The 19,094-nt window shown below is 45.9% G+C and overlaps 1 protein-coding gene across 1 annotated transcript in view; it reads left to right on the top strand.

Annotated features, from left to right (window-relative positions):
• The window catches only part of FOXK2 (forkhead box K2), a 52,342-nt gene extending 43,005 nt beyond the window's left edge, over nt 1–9,337 (top strand). Inside the window, exon 9 of the mRNA XM_024980968.2 lies at nt 6,107–9,337. Within this exon, the coding sequence (XP_024836736.1) occupies nt 6,107–6,303 (197 nt within the window). The 3' untranslated portion in view covers nt 6,304–9,337. The remainder of the gene's footprint in view (nt 1–6,106) is intronic.
• Nucleotides 9,338–19,094: the final 9,757 nt, after the last annotated feature.

Below are 19,094 nucleotides of genomic sequence, written 5' to 3'. Positions count from 1 at the left end.
TTTTGATCATGGTCATCTTAATTGTGGTTTTGATGTGCGTTTCCTTCGTGACTAATGATGTTGAGCATCTTTTCATGTGCTCGTTGGTTATAGCATCTTTGAAGAAATGTCTAAATCCTTACACTCTTTTTTTCTAAAGTGGGTTGTTTGTCTTTGTTGTTGAGTTATAGGAACTCTTTATATATTCTAGATACTAGGTCCTGATCAGATACAGGTATCCCCTGCTATCCAAAAGTAGAGTTCCCATGAAACCTGAGAACATGTCTAGCTAACGGATGTACAGAATGAGTCAAGATAGAGCAGAAATGCTCACAGACACAGTTCAAAGCTCTGCTGTCTTGATGCTGAGATGGAGTGTGGTTCCTGGGGAGGAGTTCGGCGGTGCCACTCACTGCTTGAGGTGCTGCTGCCTCTAAGGGCAGAAACAAAGTGGTAAAAACAAGTGTACACATTGCTTGCTGCAAAACAAGTGGTAAACATTATTTTTGCTTTTCCCCTTTCTCCATAGGAGTGAAAATCCTCTTTAGATTTCTTTGCATTAGCGAAAATGGGTAGTGATGTCGCTATTTCATAAAAGCAAAGTGGCATAAAGGAAACTTCTACAGAAGGGTGTAGGGAGGATACTTGTATATGATTTGCAAATATTTCCTTCCACTCAGTGAGTTTGTCTTTTCACTTTCTTGGTAGTATCTTTAATGCACACAAGCTTTAAGTTTGATTAAGTCAGTTTCTTTCCCTTTCATTACTTGTGCTTTTGCTGAGAAGAATTCATTGCCAGACCTTAGGTCATGAAGACTTACACCTTCCCCTGTGTTTTCTTCTACTAAGAGCTTTATAGTTTAGCTCTTACATTCAGATCTTTGATCTATTTTGAGTTAATTCTTGTATCTCATGCAAGCACCTGTTTTTATATTTTGCATGTGGAGATCCAGTTTTCCCAGGACCACTTGTTGTAGAAACTGTCGTTTTCCCGTTAAATGGTCTTGCCTCCGCTGCTTTGACCTCAGATATATGAGTTTATTTCTGCTGGTTCTCTTTCATTGATTTGTGTGTCTGTCCTTAAGCCATAATCACACTGTTTTGACTGCTGTATCTTGGTAGGAAGTTTTGGGGTCAGGAATTATGAATTTTAAGATCAGCTTTTCCAGTTCTGGGGGGAAATATTGGAATTTTGATAGGATTGCATTAAATCTGTAGATTGCTTTGGGTACTATTGCCGTCTTAACAGTATTAAGTTCCCTCATCCTTGAGCATGAAATATCTGTCCATTTATTTAGGTCTTCTTCAATTTACTCAACAGTGCTTTATAATTTTCACTATAGAAGTCCTACAGTGTTTAAGTCTTGGTTAAAATTCTTCCTATTTCTTTTGAATGTTTTTCTAAATGGAATTGTTTTCATAATTTTTTTTTGAGATTGTTCATTGCTACTGTATAGAAATACAACTGATTTTTTTGCATGTTGATCTTGTACCCTGCACAGGGTTTTCTTTATGTGGATTTGTTAGAATTTCTATATATAAAGATTACATCGCCTGCCAGTAGAGGTAGTTTTACTCCTTTCCCACCTGGATGCCTTTTATCTCCCTTCCTGCCCGGCTGCCCGCAGGACTTCCCGTACAGTGTGGATTAGTGTTGGCAAACGAGCGTCCACTCTCTCAGCACTGACGCTGTCTAACTGTGGGTTACCACACGTGTTATTATATTGTCCTTTAGTCTGTCAAAACAGTGTATTCTGTTAGTTGATTGTATATGTTGAACCACCCTTTCATTTCCAGGATAAATCTCACTTGGTGATGGGGTGTGATCCTTTTAATATGCTATTGAATTCAGTTTGCTAGTGTTTAGTTTGAGGATATTTATATCCGTATTCATCAGGGATATTGGTTTGAGTTTTCCATATGGTCTTCGGCTGGCTTTGATATCCGGTAGTGCTGGCCTCATAGAATGAATTTGGAAGTCAGGCTCAGCCATTGTGTATTGGAACCTCTTCTTGGCACTTTCTGGGGCCAGTCATGCTGCTCCAAAAAACCCAACATGCTGTGGTCACTTCTCAGCCTCTTCTGCACTGGACCACAATTCTGGTCACAGATACTCAGTCCATCTTTGTGGAGAGTCTGCTGCCCTTGACCTCCAGCTTGTGGGGTGGTGGTCTTGGGAAGAAAGGAGTCTTGACCCTGCTGACAGTGTTCCCCTGTGACCAGCATTTCACTCGTCATCCTAAAGAGCCTCTGCTATGCTCACAGGTACTGTTCCTGTCTCACAAAACTGGCCCTGGCTGGCCTCCAGCCTGTGTTTCGCTGGGTCCAGGTCCTGGTGCTGAGGGAGCAAAAGCGTTCTGTGGAAACCTGGGCTGTCTGCCCAGCGGTGTGCTCTTTTAGCTCCCCCGGCCTCCTCCTCCAGGAACCACGTGTAGGTTGTGGTTGCAGCAGGCAGGGCGCCCACTGGACCAGCATGACCTTCTGCTGGTGCACGGGCAGGAGCTGCCTGGACTTGGGCCAGGACTTGGGGGCGCAGCCAGGTTAGCACTGAGGCAGCACCACCTCCAGGGCAATATTCTGCCTCTCCCTGCAGCACCTGCCCCGTGTGAAGCTGCTGCTTGGCAGGACCCCTGGGAGGTGGTCCCACACACGCACTTGAGCCTCCGTACTTGGATGCCATGTTTGCAGATTTCTTGCAGATCGCTGAAATTTACTTATAACTCCCAAGTCGACACTGCGCTTTCACAGTCCTTTGCAGGCTTGTGCAGAACAGCAAGGTATTTGAGTTCGGCATGCTGGCTCCCAGTAGAGCAGGTTGTGGTAGCGCCCATCTCCTTGTTTCAGCTCCTGCTATGAACATATGTCTTTCCCACTTTTCTTTTTTAAAATTATTTTATCTTTGGCTGCGTTGGGTCTTTGTTGCTGCATGGGCTTCTCTCTAGTTACTACGAATGGCAACCGCTTTCTGGTTATGGTGTGCTGGCTTCTCTTTGCTGTGGTGACTTGTTGCAGAGCACGGGCTCCAGGGAGTGGGCTTCAGTAATGGTGGTGCACAGGCTTAGCTGCCCCATGGCACGTGGGCTCTTCCCAAAGCAGGGATTGAACTGGTGTCCTCTGCGTTGCCGGGCAGGTTGACTACTGGACCATCAGGGAAGCCCCCACTGCTGCTGAGGGCCGTGTGTCCCATGTTTTGTGCTTCCTGGTGGAGGTTTTGCTGTTTAAAGCGGGCTCCCGGCCTGGTTCTGAGAAGGCCTGGGGTGTTCTAGGCACGAAGGTTGTGATGTGCCTCATGGGGAAAATACAGGCATGAGTTCCGTGTTAATGGATAAACAGTATAGGTTAAGTTGTCTTTAATCAAAAAACACATAAGACAGGGTATGTGTCGATCAGCTGATAAGCCCCACCCTGTGTTCCCCCTGAGACAGTGGCTCAGCAGCCGCCAGCCTGATGTCCTGTCTGGTCTGGCTCAGCTCGGGGCTCTGATTGACTCACAGCTGTGTCAGGCACCTCTCAGGAGCAGCGGTGCTGGGCTGTAGCAGGAAACGTGTCTATGAGTTACACTCAGACAGGAGTGGAGCCTCTGCCTGAGTAGGGGGGGGCATCCCAGGACACAGCCAGGGAACCAAGCAGGACAGTGGACGGGCAGGGAGACCCACAGGGCCAGGCCTGCTGCGGGAAGCAGGCGCACTGGGGGCCAGTGACGAAGAGAGGTGTTTTGGGGGTGTTCACAGCCACAACAAGGCTGCAGAGGACCGGCCTGGAGGCTGTGCCATCATCCAGGTTGTAGCTGCTGGCCTCTGCCTGTATGCGGACTATGCTAATGGATGGGTGGGGAGCGTGGGGGCTCAGGACGGTGCCTGGCCTCCCCGTGAAAGGTGACCCTGGAGTTGAGTCCCCCTCCTGCTGAGGCACCACGTGACTGAGGGCCAGGCACCCCAACAGAAACACAGTGCTCCCCCTGCTGGGTGGGCACCCATGTGGCCTCACAGGGGAGAGTCTCAGTGTAGTGCGTCATCACAGCCGCCCTCCCACCCTTAGAAAAGGAAGCCTGTCTTTCCAGGCAGTTGCCTTGAGCTCTGGTTATTGCCGCCATGGGCACAGGGAGGGCACGTTTTGATGCTTGGTGCTCACGGAGGGGCGGAGAGGTGGGATGAGTCTGGCTGTGAGGCAGGCTCTCGGCCCAGGCCTCAGTCCCAGGCCCACACCTGCGGTTTACCAGTGTGGTTATGGTTGTGCTGTTTCTCCAGCGACTCATTTGGTTTGGATGTGGAGTCCTGGGGCGACACTGTGTATTTAGGTGGCATCCCACCTGCTCGCTGGGCCTAAGTGCCCCTTTGCCGTCTTCCTTCTGAGACTCCTCTGCCCACCCTCAGGCTCCCTTACTGCCCAGGTCCTTTCTTTTCCTGTTAACCTTTCTAAGGGTTTCTGGATCAGTTAGTGGAAGACCCTGCTCAGCATGGCCTAGGAACCACACTATGCCTGCTTGAGAATCTGGGACCCGGGTCCCCCTACAGCCATGCCTCCCAAAGAGCAGGCCTTGCTGCCCTGCCCTGCCGCACCAGCCTATTCTTCCAGGCACATAATTTTTTAGGCTTTGACCATTTGTCCTGACCTACCATTAACTTCATTCTGCTCTGAATCATTGCTACATCCTCCTGAAATAGCATTTTTATTCAAGCCAGAGTTTTGTGGGACATCTCCCAAACTCGCCAGGGCTCTGTGTCTCCACCATGGACTGCGGCAGAGAAGTGTGTGTCCTGCTGGAAGAACCCAGGCTTCGTTGCAGTGCTGCCTCCGCACCACACAGGTCCTTATTCTTGAAAGTGACACAGCAGTCATTCTCAAGAGGTGACAGTGGAGATGGCCAGAAGCCCCATGTTAACCAGGTCCAGCTGCCAGTCCCTTTGTTCCCGGAAGACATGATCGTATGAATTTCCCTATACAAAAGCGTACTGGGAATTTAATTCGAATGGTGTTGAATCTGGAAAGGAGGGTGGGGGCACTGGCGTCCTGGCAGTGTTGGAACTCCCCTTTCTTTGACCTCAATGTGTGTTCTGTGGCTTCCCATCTGTTTCATTTTGCAAACTGCCCCCCTACCCTATCTCTCCACTTAGCTTCAGGTTCCATTTCTTGGGAGGAAATTCTGTAGTCCCCCTGTGCTAGCTAAAGCAATGTACTAGAATACCTAGAGTCATAAAGCTTGGTGTAAACCCCTTATGCTTAGAGCTCTTACGCAGCATGTAGAGCAAACTACCAGGAGCTACTGCAGCATTAACATTAAGTGACCAACATCAGGGAGGCGGGGCAGCACAGTCACTGCTGGGGCCCGGGCACGCTCCTGAGGTGAGGCCGCTGTTCCAGGGTCTTCGTGTGCAGATCATTCTCCATCTGGCCACCTGCTGCCATGGTCCTAAGCCTCCCTTGGGGCCCGAAGGGACTGGATAGGGGGGCAGGGGTCTTCCTGGACAGGATGCTGCCTCTCCAGGTCGCTCTTCCAGCACACACCCTGCCTCACCCCCACCCCCGCTGTGGTAAATAGCCCAGGCCCAGTCTGCCTTCCCACTTGGAGAAAGAGCACTTCTGGTGTGGGATGACGGTCTTCGGTTCATCCCTTGTGGTTTGGTTATGCAGAGCATGAGGCAGGCGTGATCAGAGGTGGTGGAGGCCCTTGTGCCAGCGGGAGTCCAGGAGGAGGAAGGGCCTCTCGGTGATGAAGACCAGAGAGAGGATGGGCTTGGGTGGAGGGGTGTGGGGAAGCCAGCCTAGGGCTCGCTGTAGATCCCTCCCGTGACAGGCTTGGAGCAGGTATGTGGCTCAGATGCAGGCTTAGCTTGCTACACCCCAGTCCCCTCCTGGGCTCGGGCCCTGCATTGAGGAGAAGCCAGCAGCAGCCCCTTGGCCACAGCACTAAAGCCATCTGCTGTGTCCTGCCTCTGCCTCCCGTCCTCCGCCCTCCCCCCTTCAGCAAGGCAGCCCACTACTGGAAGCAGTAAACAGATGCTGTGCGTTCATAGAAAGACTCACTGTTCACACAGTTAGCATGTGGTGGGGTTTCTGATCCCCAGGGGCCTGGCAGGGACAAGCGTCCACCCAGACGCATGGGCTCTGACTCACTGTCTCTCCGCAGCAGCAGCGAGTCCCCTGCACATGCTGGCGACACATGCCTCCGCCTCCGCCTCCCTGCCCACCAAGCGCCAGAACGGTGACCCAGCGGAGCAGCCGGAGCTGAAGCGGGTCAAGACGGAAGACAGTGAGGGTCTTGTCATCGCCCTGAGTGTGGACGCGCCGCAGGCTGCCATGCGGGAGAAGGGCGTCCAGAACTAGCGGCCGGGAGAGCATTTCTCACTTTAACGTCAACTCTGTGGTGCCAAAAGGAGACACTGCCTCTCACCGACGCTCGGAGCGTGTTCCCTCGGTGGGTAGAGGGCCCTGCGGTTGGACTTCACCTCAGCACTGGAAACACAAACCCAGGTGGCCTTAAAACTCCTTAAGTTAAAAGACTGAAGTCACCCCTGAACATCAGAACCACAAACAGCAAAGCCGGGCTCCGGCAGTGTCTCCCCGCCCAGCGTTCAGCTCAGCTCCCAGTCGAGACTCACGGTCCTTCCCAGGGAGGACACGCCCGGTGCGAGCAGACCTGCTGGGCCTGGGCCGGAGCCACCCCACCGCCCGCTGCCAGTAGACAAGACAGTATTTTGTTGTTCACATGTGGAATTAGAATATTTTGAGGTGTACTTTCTTTCTTTACAAAATAATGGGGTCTTTGACATTTCAGATCACTCCATTTCTACTCTGGAAATTTTGGAATCACACAGGACCTTTTGTGTGGATTTCATTTGGGGAGAAGCAGAGCGTAGTTTTGTTTGTTTCTGTCGTTTGTTTTCAGCCTATGGAATGATTTACTTTTGTCTGTCCTGTTTAAGTCAGATGGAACTACTTGACATCTGCAGATTTCCCACGTTAGAGCAGTTACCTGATGAATTTAATCCTCCATTTCCACGTGTAGGACGGACATACAGACAGACACCCCGCGGGCCACTTGTAACCCTGACGGAAAGCGCTGCCAGGCTCCTGGAGCTGCACTTACCCATTTCTCTTTCTTGCTACCTTTTGTTGTTGTTTCTTTGTGTTGACTTTGTCCCTGGCATATTTTCCACTCTAAGTAAAACAAGTCTCCTACGTATTGTGTATGTTTAAAACGACAGAACTGTTACTTCGTCATTTGGAAAAAAGATTCAATCTTTTATCACACGCCTTTTTCAAGCAAAGGTCACAGATTTCTCCGTGACACGTTCACTGTTTTAGGTGCCGTCCCCAGCTCTCGGCATCATCCAACCAGCCGGCCGCCCCGTGATGTTGTGGTTGCCCCCTCACGGCAGGAGCAGCTGCTGGGGTGGAGCAGAAGCTGCCTGTTAACACAAGGGTCTTGGAAGCAGGCACCCTCCGTCCGGTAAGCGTTGGAAACACCTAGGTTGCTTTTTGATTTGTAATAGGAAATTCCCCTCAACCTTTTAGAACTGAATCTAATACTAGCTGATTTCTCTCCTATAAAAAATAAAAGCGAGAGAAAAGGAAACAAGGTGAGAGAATGAAAAGTCGGAGGCCCGCTTGGCCTCAGCCTGCGTTCCTCTGAAAGAAAGCCACTCACCTTTCCAGAGGTTTCTGGGGTCAGAGCTGAGCAGCATGCAAACAGAAAGAGGGCTCTGGCCTTATTGTGAATTTTTAAATGTCATCATCATAACATTATTTATTTAAATGTAGTTATTTTGGTATTTAATTTTTTTTAAAGAGAGGAAAAAAAAAAACCCGTGTATTTTCCTGGTGGAATGAAATGGCTCAGAATGGTATATTTAGGCAATTTAAAAACATTTATTATTTACCTAAAGACCAAATATGATAAATCTGTTCTAAGTATTGTGTGTCAATCCACGGTATGGAGCTGTCACAATGTTACTGCAGATAATGCATATTAAAATTATGAAATTACTGCACACTAGCTGGATTTATAACTCAGCCATTTAAAAAAATAAAAACAAAACCATCATGTGAATGAGACCACGTGTGTGACAGTAGCAAAATCTAACTTGCAGACTGAAGCACGGACGGATCAGAGCACCTCAGGGCAGCAATCTACATCTCCCAGGCACTTTACAGATACCTTGGAATGTATATTTTTATTTGTCTTTTTACACAGAAGGTTTGCAATTTGAAAAATAATTCAGATGTGATGTGTCCTGTTTGTGGGGTTGGGTCACTCCACTGAGTGCTCCAGACCTGTCAGTCACGGGCCACTGCAGCCCCCTGGCCGTGGGCTCTGGGGAGGTGAGTGGACGCGACCACCTTGGTAGGGAGACGGCTCGGGCGGCGCTGAGCAGGTGCCTCGCGGGTGGCCCAGGAGACGCAGCTCCACCACCATCCTGAAAGGCCTGGTAGACTTTCCCTGTGTAAGCCCCGTCTATCAGTTGATTATTTCTGAGCCTAAAATGTCGACTTTTTGGGTTTGGAGGGATTGATTTCTGCTGGGTTTATAGGTAAGAAAAGTACCCTGTTCTCAAATCTAAAGGGAGAAGGATAGTTTTTGCTGCTGGGAGCTAAAGCATGTCTTTTTCAAAGGCGAGGCGTTCTCTTTCCTTTTTCCTGCTGTCTTGGCTCATTCATTGGCACATAGATATTTAAGAATATCAAGGAAAAGGCAGAGGGAAAAAACATAGATTAACAAACTGCCGTGTCCTGGGCAGTTTTTAAAATGTTTGAATTTAGCTGTGAATTCCCTTCAACACCTGGGAGTCGCTGAGCTTGTGTCCTTGTGGCCCCACTTGGTGCCTGGTGCTACGTCAGCAGTCACAGTGCACTTCCCTCCCACCCAGTAGTCCGCTGGTGGTTCCTAAATGTGTCATTTCAGAAAGTCTCTGCTTTGACCTTTGCCAAACTTCTGAGCTCCCTCAGGGACGACAAACTTCATTTCAGCAGCTTCGCCCCGAACCAGACAGAAATACAAAAAGGAAACTCACACGTGATGCAAGTGATGTGGCGTATCCCAAGGTGTCCGCGCATGATTTGGGGTTGATCTTCCTCTCGTGTCAGTAGAGTCTCCGCTCAGACAGTTGAGCTCCTCAAATGCATCACCCCCACATCGTCCTCTCCTAGAACAAGAGTAGGCGAGGCCACGGTCGGAAGGGGGCGGGGCGTGTCAGGACTTGGGATTTCTGTGCTATGTGACTACAAGGAGACAAGTGACAATCTTCAAGTCCTAACCTCCACTATTCTAGAAAGGATAGTGGTGATTTGTGTGCAAAGGTTTGAAATTTTAAAAGTACCAAGTTCCTGAAATTCAATAAAATATTTTTATTAATTTTAATTGAATACAGAGTATCATTGTCCTTTTGATAAGCTTAAGCAGGCACTGCTTTTTTATATACTCTTTTCGGAGCACGCCAAAGGCCTAGGTAGCACTGGAGCGCCTGTGCCAAGACACTGCTGACAGCAGCAGAGCAGGCGCCTTGCCTCCACCGGGAGAGAGGGGGCACCGAGTGTCTGCATGGGCAAAGGGAGTTGGGTCACAGGCAGTGCTAACAAAGTCCTGCTGGCTTTTATCCATCCTGTCAGAGTTTTAAAACTAACTTTGAGGTTATGGTGTAGCTCCCATTTCTTCTGATTTGCTCCTGAGCCTGAGATACATTCTCCCGTGAGATGGAAATTGTGTCTAAATTTAGAGGCACACGGGTACTCCAGTCCGCAAGTCACTGTTAGCACTGAGACTGTCCAGCTACTGAAGAGTCTGTGGCACAGATTGCTGATGTCCTAAGGGTTGGGAGGAGGAGGAGGAATACTGAAATGGCGCCACAGAGGCCTCTTTGGGAGATAACTGAAGTTCAAGGACAGAGTTCACAGGGAGTTTTGTTCTTGACATTCATGTCCTAATGTAAAAACAGTTATATTAGCATAAAAGAACTGCTCCTTGTGTACTGACTCTCTTTCCTAACTAACAGAAGCATCCCTAAAGATTTCTCGGATCTTTTGTCCATGTTGTATTAATAGATGCTTTAGGATGTGTTAGGTCTTACCTCCCGCTTCTCACTCAGGAAAAGCTACTCCGATAGTTATTAGGATCACCTTGTTGAAGTTAAACTGAGTCAAATAAGAGGGGACAGGTATCTTAGAGAATAACCTACCTTTACCCAAGGAAAAGGTGTTGTAAGGGACTTACCTGGTGGTCACCTGGCTAAGACTCCCGATGCAGGGGGCCTGGCTGCTCTCCTGGTTTGGTCCCACGTGGCATAACTAAGTTGGCATGCCACGACCAAGACCCGGCGCAGCCAAATTAATTACATACTTCTTAAGAAAGATGTTGAAGGAAGCCTTTAGGTATAGGAAATAATTCAGTTAACTGATAAGAGTTTCTTCATGTAGCAAAAGCCAAGCTATTGGAGGAGGCCCACATTTAGGCCACATTTTGTCTGTAAGGAAGACACTGGGGGGCATTCCCTGGCACCCAGTGCTTAGGACTCCACGCTTCCACTGCCAGGGGCACAGGTTCCATCTCTCGTCACTGAGCTGAGATCCCGCATGCAGTGTGGCGCAGCCCAGGCAGGAGAAAGAAAGGAAGGCGTTGGGGCGTGTCGTGACTCTGTGTGTGGTCACCATACAGTGCATTGAGGCCTAAGCCTGGGAGGTGAGAGAATCCGTGGTGTGGAGTGGCTTGCACGGTGGCGCAGGCCTTGGTGGAACACTGTGCTAACTTGACTCGTCTCTCGCAGCCTCTCCCTCCACGTTTATGTGCACAGCAGTACAAAATGAGATTTTAACACGGGTCTCAGGTGACCTCTGATGAGGCACAAAATTTCTGATTTTAGAAATGTCCTGAGGTCCCACACTCTGCCCTATGTCTCAACCATTAGCTGAATAAATAAAGCATCTATCATATCTATTCTCTGAAAAAAGAAATAACAGGAGTATTAAAACCGTAAGAACAACCAGTGTGGTGACTGTTTTCTTGAATTTTTCTTCCCTCTTGTATCTCCTAGTGTCAACTCTAGGACAGCCTGAATGTAAGAGCTGCATCTTAGGAATGAACAGAATACCCAAGAGAAGCCCTCTCCCCCTGAGGAAAGCGGGGACCCCTGTGGGACATGGGGAGGGGAGTCACAAAACTACATTTGTAAGCAGTAGCCCTGGAGACACTGAGGATTCAAAAGAGGAACTAGGCGAGGGGACTTCTTTCTAGTCCAAAGAAGGTCAGGGAGAGAGGAGGGTAGAAATACTTCTCTTTGGCCCCAAGAAGTTTACAACATCACACACAGGCTAAAGCCTGAGCTTTTTAGCCAAAGGCCAGAAAAGGGGGTACCTTGGAGACAGGACATTAGAGGAAGACTCCCTAGGGCTAGGTATGGCATTCTGGGCTCACCCTCACCTGCACATGCCTGGAATTGACCTTGAGTAAGCAAAGGCTTTATTAATTGAACAAACTCCCATAAAGATTGGCCCCAGATAGCACTGCAGAGCTTGGCAAGCAACTAACCCCAAACAGCCTACAGAGGGCAGGTCAGCCTGTTTAGTCTGAATCTAGCTAGGTTATTTGCTTAGAAAAAAAAGTTCTGCATTCACTAGAGGATTTAAACAGGACTCAGATTCATAAAATGAACAATGTCCAGAATGCACAAAATCTCTTTATGCCAGGAAAATCTCTTAAGGGGAAAGAAAGTTAACATGTCAGTTGAAGTATGTTGGAATAATTGGAAAAGGACATTAGCTTTCTATGGCTTTAATTATTGTAACCAAACTCCATGAAGTAACGGCAGATGCTCTTGAAATGAACCAAGAGCTACAGAACTTAAAAATAACAAAAAAATAATAACAAATAAAAAATCCAGTGGATCAACAGAAAGATGCTTGGAAACAAACCTTAGGCTCAGGGACCTGTGAGATAATATAAAGAGATCTAATATACGCTGGCTTAGTGAATTTCCAGTAAGAGGAAGAAGACATTAATGTTTAAAACAAGTATTTTTTAAATTGATGCCTGAAATGTCCCAAATATAATTCTAAAGATTCACAGTTTCAAATAGGATATACCCAAAGAAAAACCCTGTGAAGGCATTACCAGTGGTTATGAAACAAGACATTTTGTCTGGAAAGCAGCCATAGAAAAGTGACTGGTGGCATACAGAGTAACAACAATCTGAATACAAATTTCTCATCAGGAACCATGGAGGCCATAGGCCTAGAAAATTTTCAAAGGGCTGAAAGTAACTGTCAATCTAGAATATTATATCCATAGAAAATATCAGGAGTGCAGATTAAAAGATATTCTTAGATGAAAGAAAATTGAGAGAATTCCTAACCTATAGAGACGCTCAAAAGGAAATGCTAAAGGACATTCTTCAGGCAAAAAGTAATAGCAGAGAGAAAACTTGGAACTTCAGGAATGAAGGAAGAGATGAACAGAAATGGTAAATATTTGGGGAAATAAAATAGTTTTTCTTCTTAAATACTTTAAAATATCCTAACCTTCCAATGTAAAAGTTTTAACACTGTCAGGGTTTTCAGTGTCTATACATAATATGTATTGACAAAAGTACAGTATAAAGGAGGAAGGCAAAGGTCTAGACGTCTCTACATTTCCATATTGAAATGGTGAAACATTCTGAAGTAGACTGAAAAGCTAGCTTTGTGTGCCATAGCCACTGGTGCAATCACTAATAAAGGAAAAATCCAATAGGCAAATTAAAATCGAATGCTAAATTTTTCTTGAAATAACACAAGGCAGAGAACAGGAAACCAAGGTGGAGGGGATAAGCAAAAAAACAATATGGTAGGATCTTATCAATAATTACATTAAATATAAACAGTCTAAGCATACTCAGTGTCAGTTGGATCAAAAAGACCCAACTTACTTTAAATAATATGGATAGGTTAAAAGTAAAAGGATATAAGAAGTAAATCCTGCAAACATTCAAAAGAAAGTTGGACTATATTAATGTCAAAGTAGAACTCAGGAAAATTACACCTGAAGGACACTGCATAATGGTACAAGGTCACCGTGCCAAGATGTACAAGAGCCCTAAGGTTCCAAGCACCGAGCAGCGGTCTCAAATGAAGCAGGAACTTTGGTTTCTGGTTCCATGGAGCTGGGAAGTCGTCACTCCATCCATCCTAACACATAAATAGCACAACAGCCTGAGAATCAACAACTCATCTCAGATCTAAGGGAGGTGAGGATACAGGGCAAACCACTAGCCCCAAGATTAGAAAGAGAAAATACAAGCGTGGAGACGGAGAGTCCGAGTGTTGCAACAAAGGAACCAGCATGACACAACAGACCCAAAGTAGCCAGATGAGTAAATAAACAAAAAAAAATTTTTTTTTTTACAAAAAATTTTTTAATGGCAAGAATTGACTAAAAGGAAAACAATTCATACAGATGGAGCAAGCATCAGAACCAGATGTGACAGGGTGTTGGTGTTAGCAGATGGGATTGAAAACAAGGATTAATATGCTAAGGACTAATGGATAAAGTAGACAGCATGCAAGAACAGATAGGCGATGTAAGCACAAAGATGGAAATCCTTAAAAAGAAGTGAAGAACACTGTAAGGGAAATACATGTCTTTGATGGGCTTGCTAGTAGACTGGACACGACTGAGAGAATCTTTGCGCTTCAGGAGTTATCAGTAGAAACAGGTAACAGGAGAAAGACCAGGGGGAAAAAACACAGTATCCAAGGACCATAGGGCAGCTACATGAGGCATACAACCTATGTGCAACAGGAGTGCCGGAGAAGACGGAAAGAACAGAAGAAATACTTGAAACAATAATGAGTGAGAATCTACCCCAGTTCCAGGAAGCTCAGAGAATGCCTGTCAAGATAAATGCAAAAAAAACCCCACAACCAACTACTTAGGCATAACATTTTCAAAGACGACAGTACAAGACAGAAACAGATGTAGTAGATATTAATCCAACTATATCAGTGATCACTTTGAACATCAGTGGTCTAAATACACCAATAAAAAGCATAGATTGTCAGAGTGGATCAAAAAACACAACTATATGTTGTCTACAAGAAACTAAATATGAAGACATTTCATATAGATTAAAGGTAAACAAACAGGCAAAGATAACCATGCTAACACTAATCAAAGTAAGAGTAGTGTTTCTGTTTTGGCCACACCACGTGGCTTATGAGGTCTTAGTTCCCCAACAAGGGATTGAACTCTCAGCAGTGAAAGCACAAAGTCCTAACCACTGGACCGCTAGGGAATTCCCAGGAGTAGTTATTTTATTTTCAGACAGAGCAGACTTCAAGGACAGTTATCACCAATAAAGAAGGGGGCACGGTATCATGATAACAGGAGCAATTCTTCAAAACAACGTTAATTAAATGAAGCAAAAGCTGACAACTAAAACAGATAAATCCGCATTACATTTTGACACTTCAACACTCAACTCTAGGTGACTGATATTTTTAAGTAGAAAGCAAGTCTATAAGCCTTGAACAACCCCAGTCAGTGTAACTGTGATTGACAGAGTGTTCTACTCAACAGAATACACATTCTTTTCACATGCACATGGAACATTTCACCAATATATACCAAATCTTGGGTAATAAATCTTTTCAAGAGTTAAAGAATTAAAACCGTACATAGTATGTATGCTCTTTGTCAATTAGGGAAATCAAAGTAGAAATCAATAATAAAGGTATTTTTAAAATTCTCAAATGTTTGTGGATACTGGAAAAAACTTTATTTTTGATCTGCACAGCACACAGCCTGTGGGATCTTAGGTCCCCGGACCAGGGATTAAACCCGTGTGCCCTGCAGTGGACGTGTAGAGTCTTAACCACTGGACCACCAGGGAAGTCCATAGACAACAGATTTTGAGATAATCCATGATTCAAAGAGGAGGTCTTAGAAATTACAAAAAGTCTTAGAAAACTGGAGCAGAATGAACATGAAAATATATCAAATTTGTGAAAACAGCTAAAAGAGTTCATAGGGAATTTTATAGCACGAAATGCTTATAGAAGAGGAAACCTAAAATTCTACCTTAAACTAGAAAAGACTGAACTAAACCCAGAGCAGTCAATATAATTGAAAAAGGCGATAAGAAAAATATCAATGAAATAAAAACTGATTCTTTGAAAAGAAAAAGATCAGCAGATTAACTCCATCTGGAATGACCAAGGAAAAAGGACACAAATGACCACTGAGGAAGGCGAGAAGGGCTGCTGTGATGAGCTCTGGTGACAGCAGCATTATTGGTGATCGCCCAGACCTGGAAGCGTTCCAGACATCCTTCAGTAGGTGAAGGAAGAAACAAGCTATGCTTGTTAAGTGGAGCCCCACTTGGAAATCGAAGAAGCTACTGAAACAACCGGTGAATCAGGCATTTCCCACGGAATGAAGACTCCAGACTTAAGATGCAGACTGCATGCTGGGGACTGAACTGTACCTCCTCCCCGCTAAATATGCTCGTCCTAACCCTCGTTGGGACAAGTCAGTGGAGACAGGAAGGATGTTTGTGTTTGCCAGAGGCTGGAGGTGGGGAGAACAGGCAGTGACTGCCATTGGGAATGGGGCTTCGGTACTGGATGATGGAAGGTTCTGGAACTAGGGAGACTGCACAACACTGAATGTATGTACTCAGGGCCATGAACTGTACTCTGTAAAATGACTTAAATGGTGTATTTTATGCATACTGTACAACTTCTAAAAGTTTTACCTGGAAGAAGGTGGGGGTAAAAAATAGGATTTATGTGATGAGCTTACAGATCTGATCCAACACAGCTGCTGAGCAGAACGAGGGGTTGAAGGGTTCAGGGGTTGGACTGCAAAGGAGAGTGGAGCTTAACCCGTGTTCTGCCCAGGATCCCTGGGGAATTTGCTAAGGGAGGAAGCAAATTCATCCACTCAACACCGGGCCCAGAGGTGGCTGCTGCATGTGACCAAGTCAGGCACACCTAGGCCTTGAAATGACTGCAGAAACCGGGCTGCAAAGGCTGTGTGTGTCTGCCCTTCACCACATCACAACTGAAAGCACCCTGAAGCGGAATTTCACAGAAAATGCCAGCTGGATTTTCTTTGGAGCCTCAATCAAAACGGACTACACACTGGCCGTTGTGTACAGAGCAGATTCGGGAGACTGCCTGGCCTCTTACAGACGTCCTGCCCCTGCCCCAGTCTTGACCCCGACTGGGCTGCGATGGAATGAATCTCCCTGAAGCTGTGAGGTTGCTCGGGTGCCTGACAGCCGTCCCATCCTCCCTTCTGGACCATTTTCGGAAGGCTTTGAATGGTGTCCTCCAAGACACAGGCTGACCTTCGAAAGAGTGGGTGTTACAATGATTTTAACATGAAGAACTCTTCAACGGAGTAACAGGAGACAACTCTTTTCTTGGAATTAGAAAAGTAGTTTGATTGGTGGCTCTTATTCTTGCTCAGTGTTCATTCAGATGGTCTGACTATTCTGGGCTGGACTGGTTGCGGGTGTCCATCTGCAATCTCAAGGCCACGTCCAGCAGGCACTGGGAAGACAGGCACTGTCAGCACGGGCGCTGGCCCCTGGACATGGTAGACCCAAGTCCAGCCCCTCCTGTGTGTGTCAGAACAGCAGCAATCACTGATTTTCTGGAGTCACACGTCTGCTCTGGACATCAAGACACCTTCGTCCGTAGCACCTGCCCAAGAAAGTAACTGGCCCTTTGAGGTAACTAGCCCTCATCAGTTCACACCCCCCAGAAGACAAACTCACCGTCACGCAGACCGTGCTCGATGACCGAGCTCTGACTGGCAGCCAGGATGAGGACTCTATAGTCTATGATATTCCTCCAGCATCTGTGCGCAGCACCGTCAGAACAGATGCCCAGGTGAAAACAGCTTTTATTCATGGTGACATTTCTCACACATAAAATATATATAAATTTCACTAGGTAGGTGTTGCCGCGGATCCTTTTTGTAAAAATCCACTGTATGTTTCTACTTTGGTGGCTGTGGTATAAATACTTTAAATGGATGCCAAAACTATAAAATCACTAACCCGAAATCCATGATGCCAAAATGTGGCAAGGACTTTATGAGAAAATTACAGACGAGTATTTCTTATACACACATACACACACGGATCCTTAAATATACAGCAAGTCCGATTGGCAGTAACTAACAGTAACTGAACAAGGACAACGCACCGCAACCCAGTGGGGTTTATCTCAGGATGGCAGAGTTGGTTGAACACTCAGAAATCAGTGTGATTCACCACGCGAACGGAGTAGGTAACCATCTTACAAAACCACGTACCCATCTGCAGCGGCACGAAGCTGAGTGCTCACACCTCCTTCAACTCGGCGCTCTCAACAGCTCATCTGCCCCCCTCTCGTCTTGACCCCACCCAGCTGCATCACGGGGCACTGTTCAGGTGGGTCCAGAGCCCTTACATGCTTAGAGTGAAAAAACCCTGCATTCCGCAGAGAAACGAAACAGAATCCACAACATACATACCATTTCCAACATCCAAGATACAACCCCACAGTACTAGGACACGCAGGTCCATATGACTAGTACACAGAATGAAAGAAAATCAATGAAGACTTGCTCTGAGAAGATCCAAATGTGAGAATGACCAAAGACTTTAACTCCTGTACTATACGTATGCACAGGATGTAAAAATTGTTCATGTGCATGAGCGAATGAAAAAGTTAGTTAAGAATTAGAAACTAGTTTTAGATTCATCTCAAGTTTAAAGGATATTGTAAAGTCTTTAAAGAAGAGTGGGCAGTAATAGGTCATTTAGTGGTATTCAATGACATGATCCTATTTTTTTAAACAGGAAAAAATACTTTAAAAACTGTATGAACAGCCTTAGTAATCATTGAGTGAGGTAATATAAGATGTTATACATGTGTACTTGAATCCCAACAAGAGACAACAGCAGAAGAAATTATTTGAGAGAACAGCTAGGAAATCCCACAAACTTGATGAAAGACATAAATCTAGATTCAAGAAGCTTAGCAAGCCCCGTGCGTGATAAACACAAAGAAAACCAAACGTAAACATCACAGTTTCCAAGTTGTAACGCCATAAAATAATTCTGATCCTCTTGGAACAGAGGACATGGGAAGGACAAAAGGAAGACTCACAGCTTTCCCCACACAAGTTGAACAGCTTTGCCATTAAAACAAGCAAACATGAATAGTAGTGCGCTTACGGTGCCCGCTGTGATATTACATTACTGACGGGGAGAAAATCCTTATCACGTCCTGATACATTCTGTCCCTCAGCTCTTCAGAAACAGAAACAATCACTTTTGAGTTTTTGGAATTCCACTAAAATTTTATTTTTAGCTTTTATTCCATTTGCTTTCAAGTTCATCTGGGGGAAAAAAAATGCTTAAGATCAGCAGAGCCATGTAATCAGAACATAGTTCTTCATGAAGCAGTATAGTAAGTCCCTGGGTAATAAACCAATCAGGTGAAAGATGGAACTGTAGTAGGGCAACTATGTAATTTTCACCCAAAGTAGAAAAGAAGGTTAAGGTGGATGAGACACCACTACGTGGGGCGGGAAGAGGAGCTGGGTTTGAGTCATCCTTGGCTTGATCAGTGCCCGACCACCTGGTGCAGAAAGATGAGGCCCTTTCCTCATTACATGCTGGGAAATCAGGCCCAGACTGAATGATGAAAACAAGACCCGTACATCGACGCCAGTGAAAAGCGTTCTGTTTTAATCACGAGCCAATACTAGAAACCATAAAGGAAATAGGCTGATCAATCAGACTATGTAAAGATTCAACATACACAGCAAAGTAAAACCCCTCAAACTGAAACAAACACAAAGTGAAAAAAATGACATGGGGTGATTATTTTTAAAGTCCTTATAAACAGAATACACCAACAGAAAAATAAGCAAAGGCATGAGTAAGCAATATACAAAATAATTTCACATGGCCAGCAAATGTATTCCAAAACGCTCAACCTGGCTAAAAATCAGAGCTCTTTTTTCTCTATCAAATATTAAAAAGCCTGTGCTCAGAGCCTTCTGGTGAGGATGAGGTGTTGGTTACTGAAGTTGACACAATCATGGCGGGCATGATAAATCTTACACATATAGATCCTCTGGCCTGGCA

The sequence above is a fragment of the Bos taurus genome, chromosome 19, assembly GCF_002263795.3.
Source record: "Bos taurus isolate L1 Dominette 01449 registration number 42190680 breed Hereford chromosome 19, ARS-UCD2.0, whole genome shotgun sequence".
Classification (NCBI taxonomy): domain Eukaryota; kingdom Metazoa; phylum Chordata; class Mammalia; order Artiodactyla; family Bovidae; genus Bos; species Bos taurus.
Note: the sequence above shows the minus strand (reverse complement) of the source record. Positions and strands in the feature narration are given on the sequence as shown.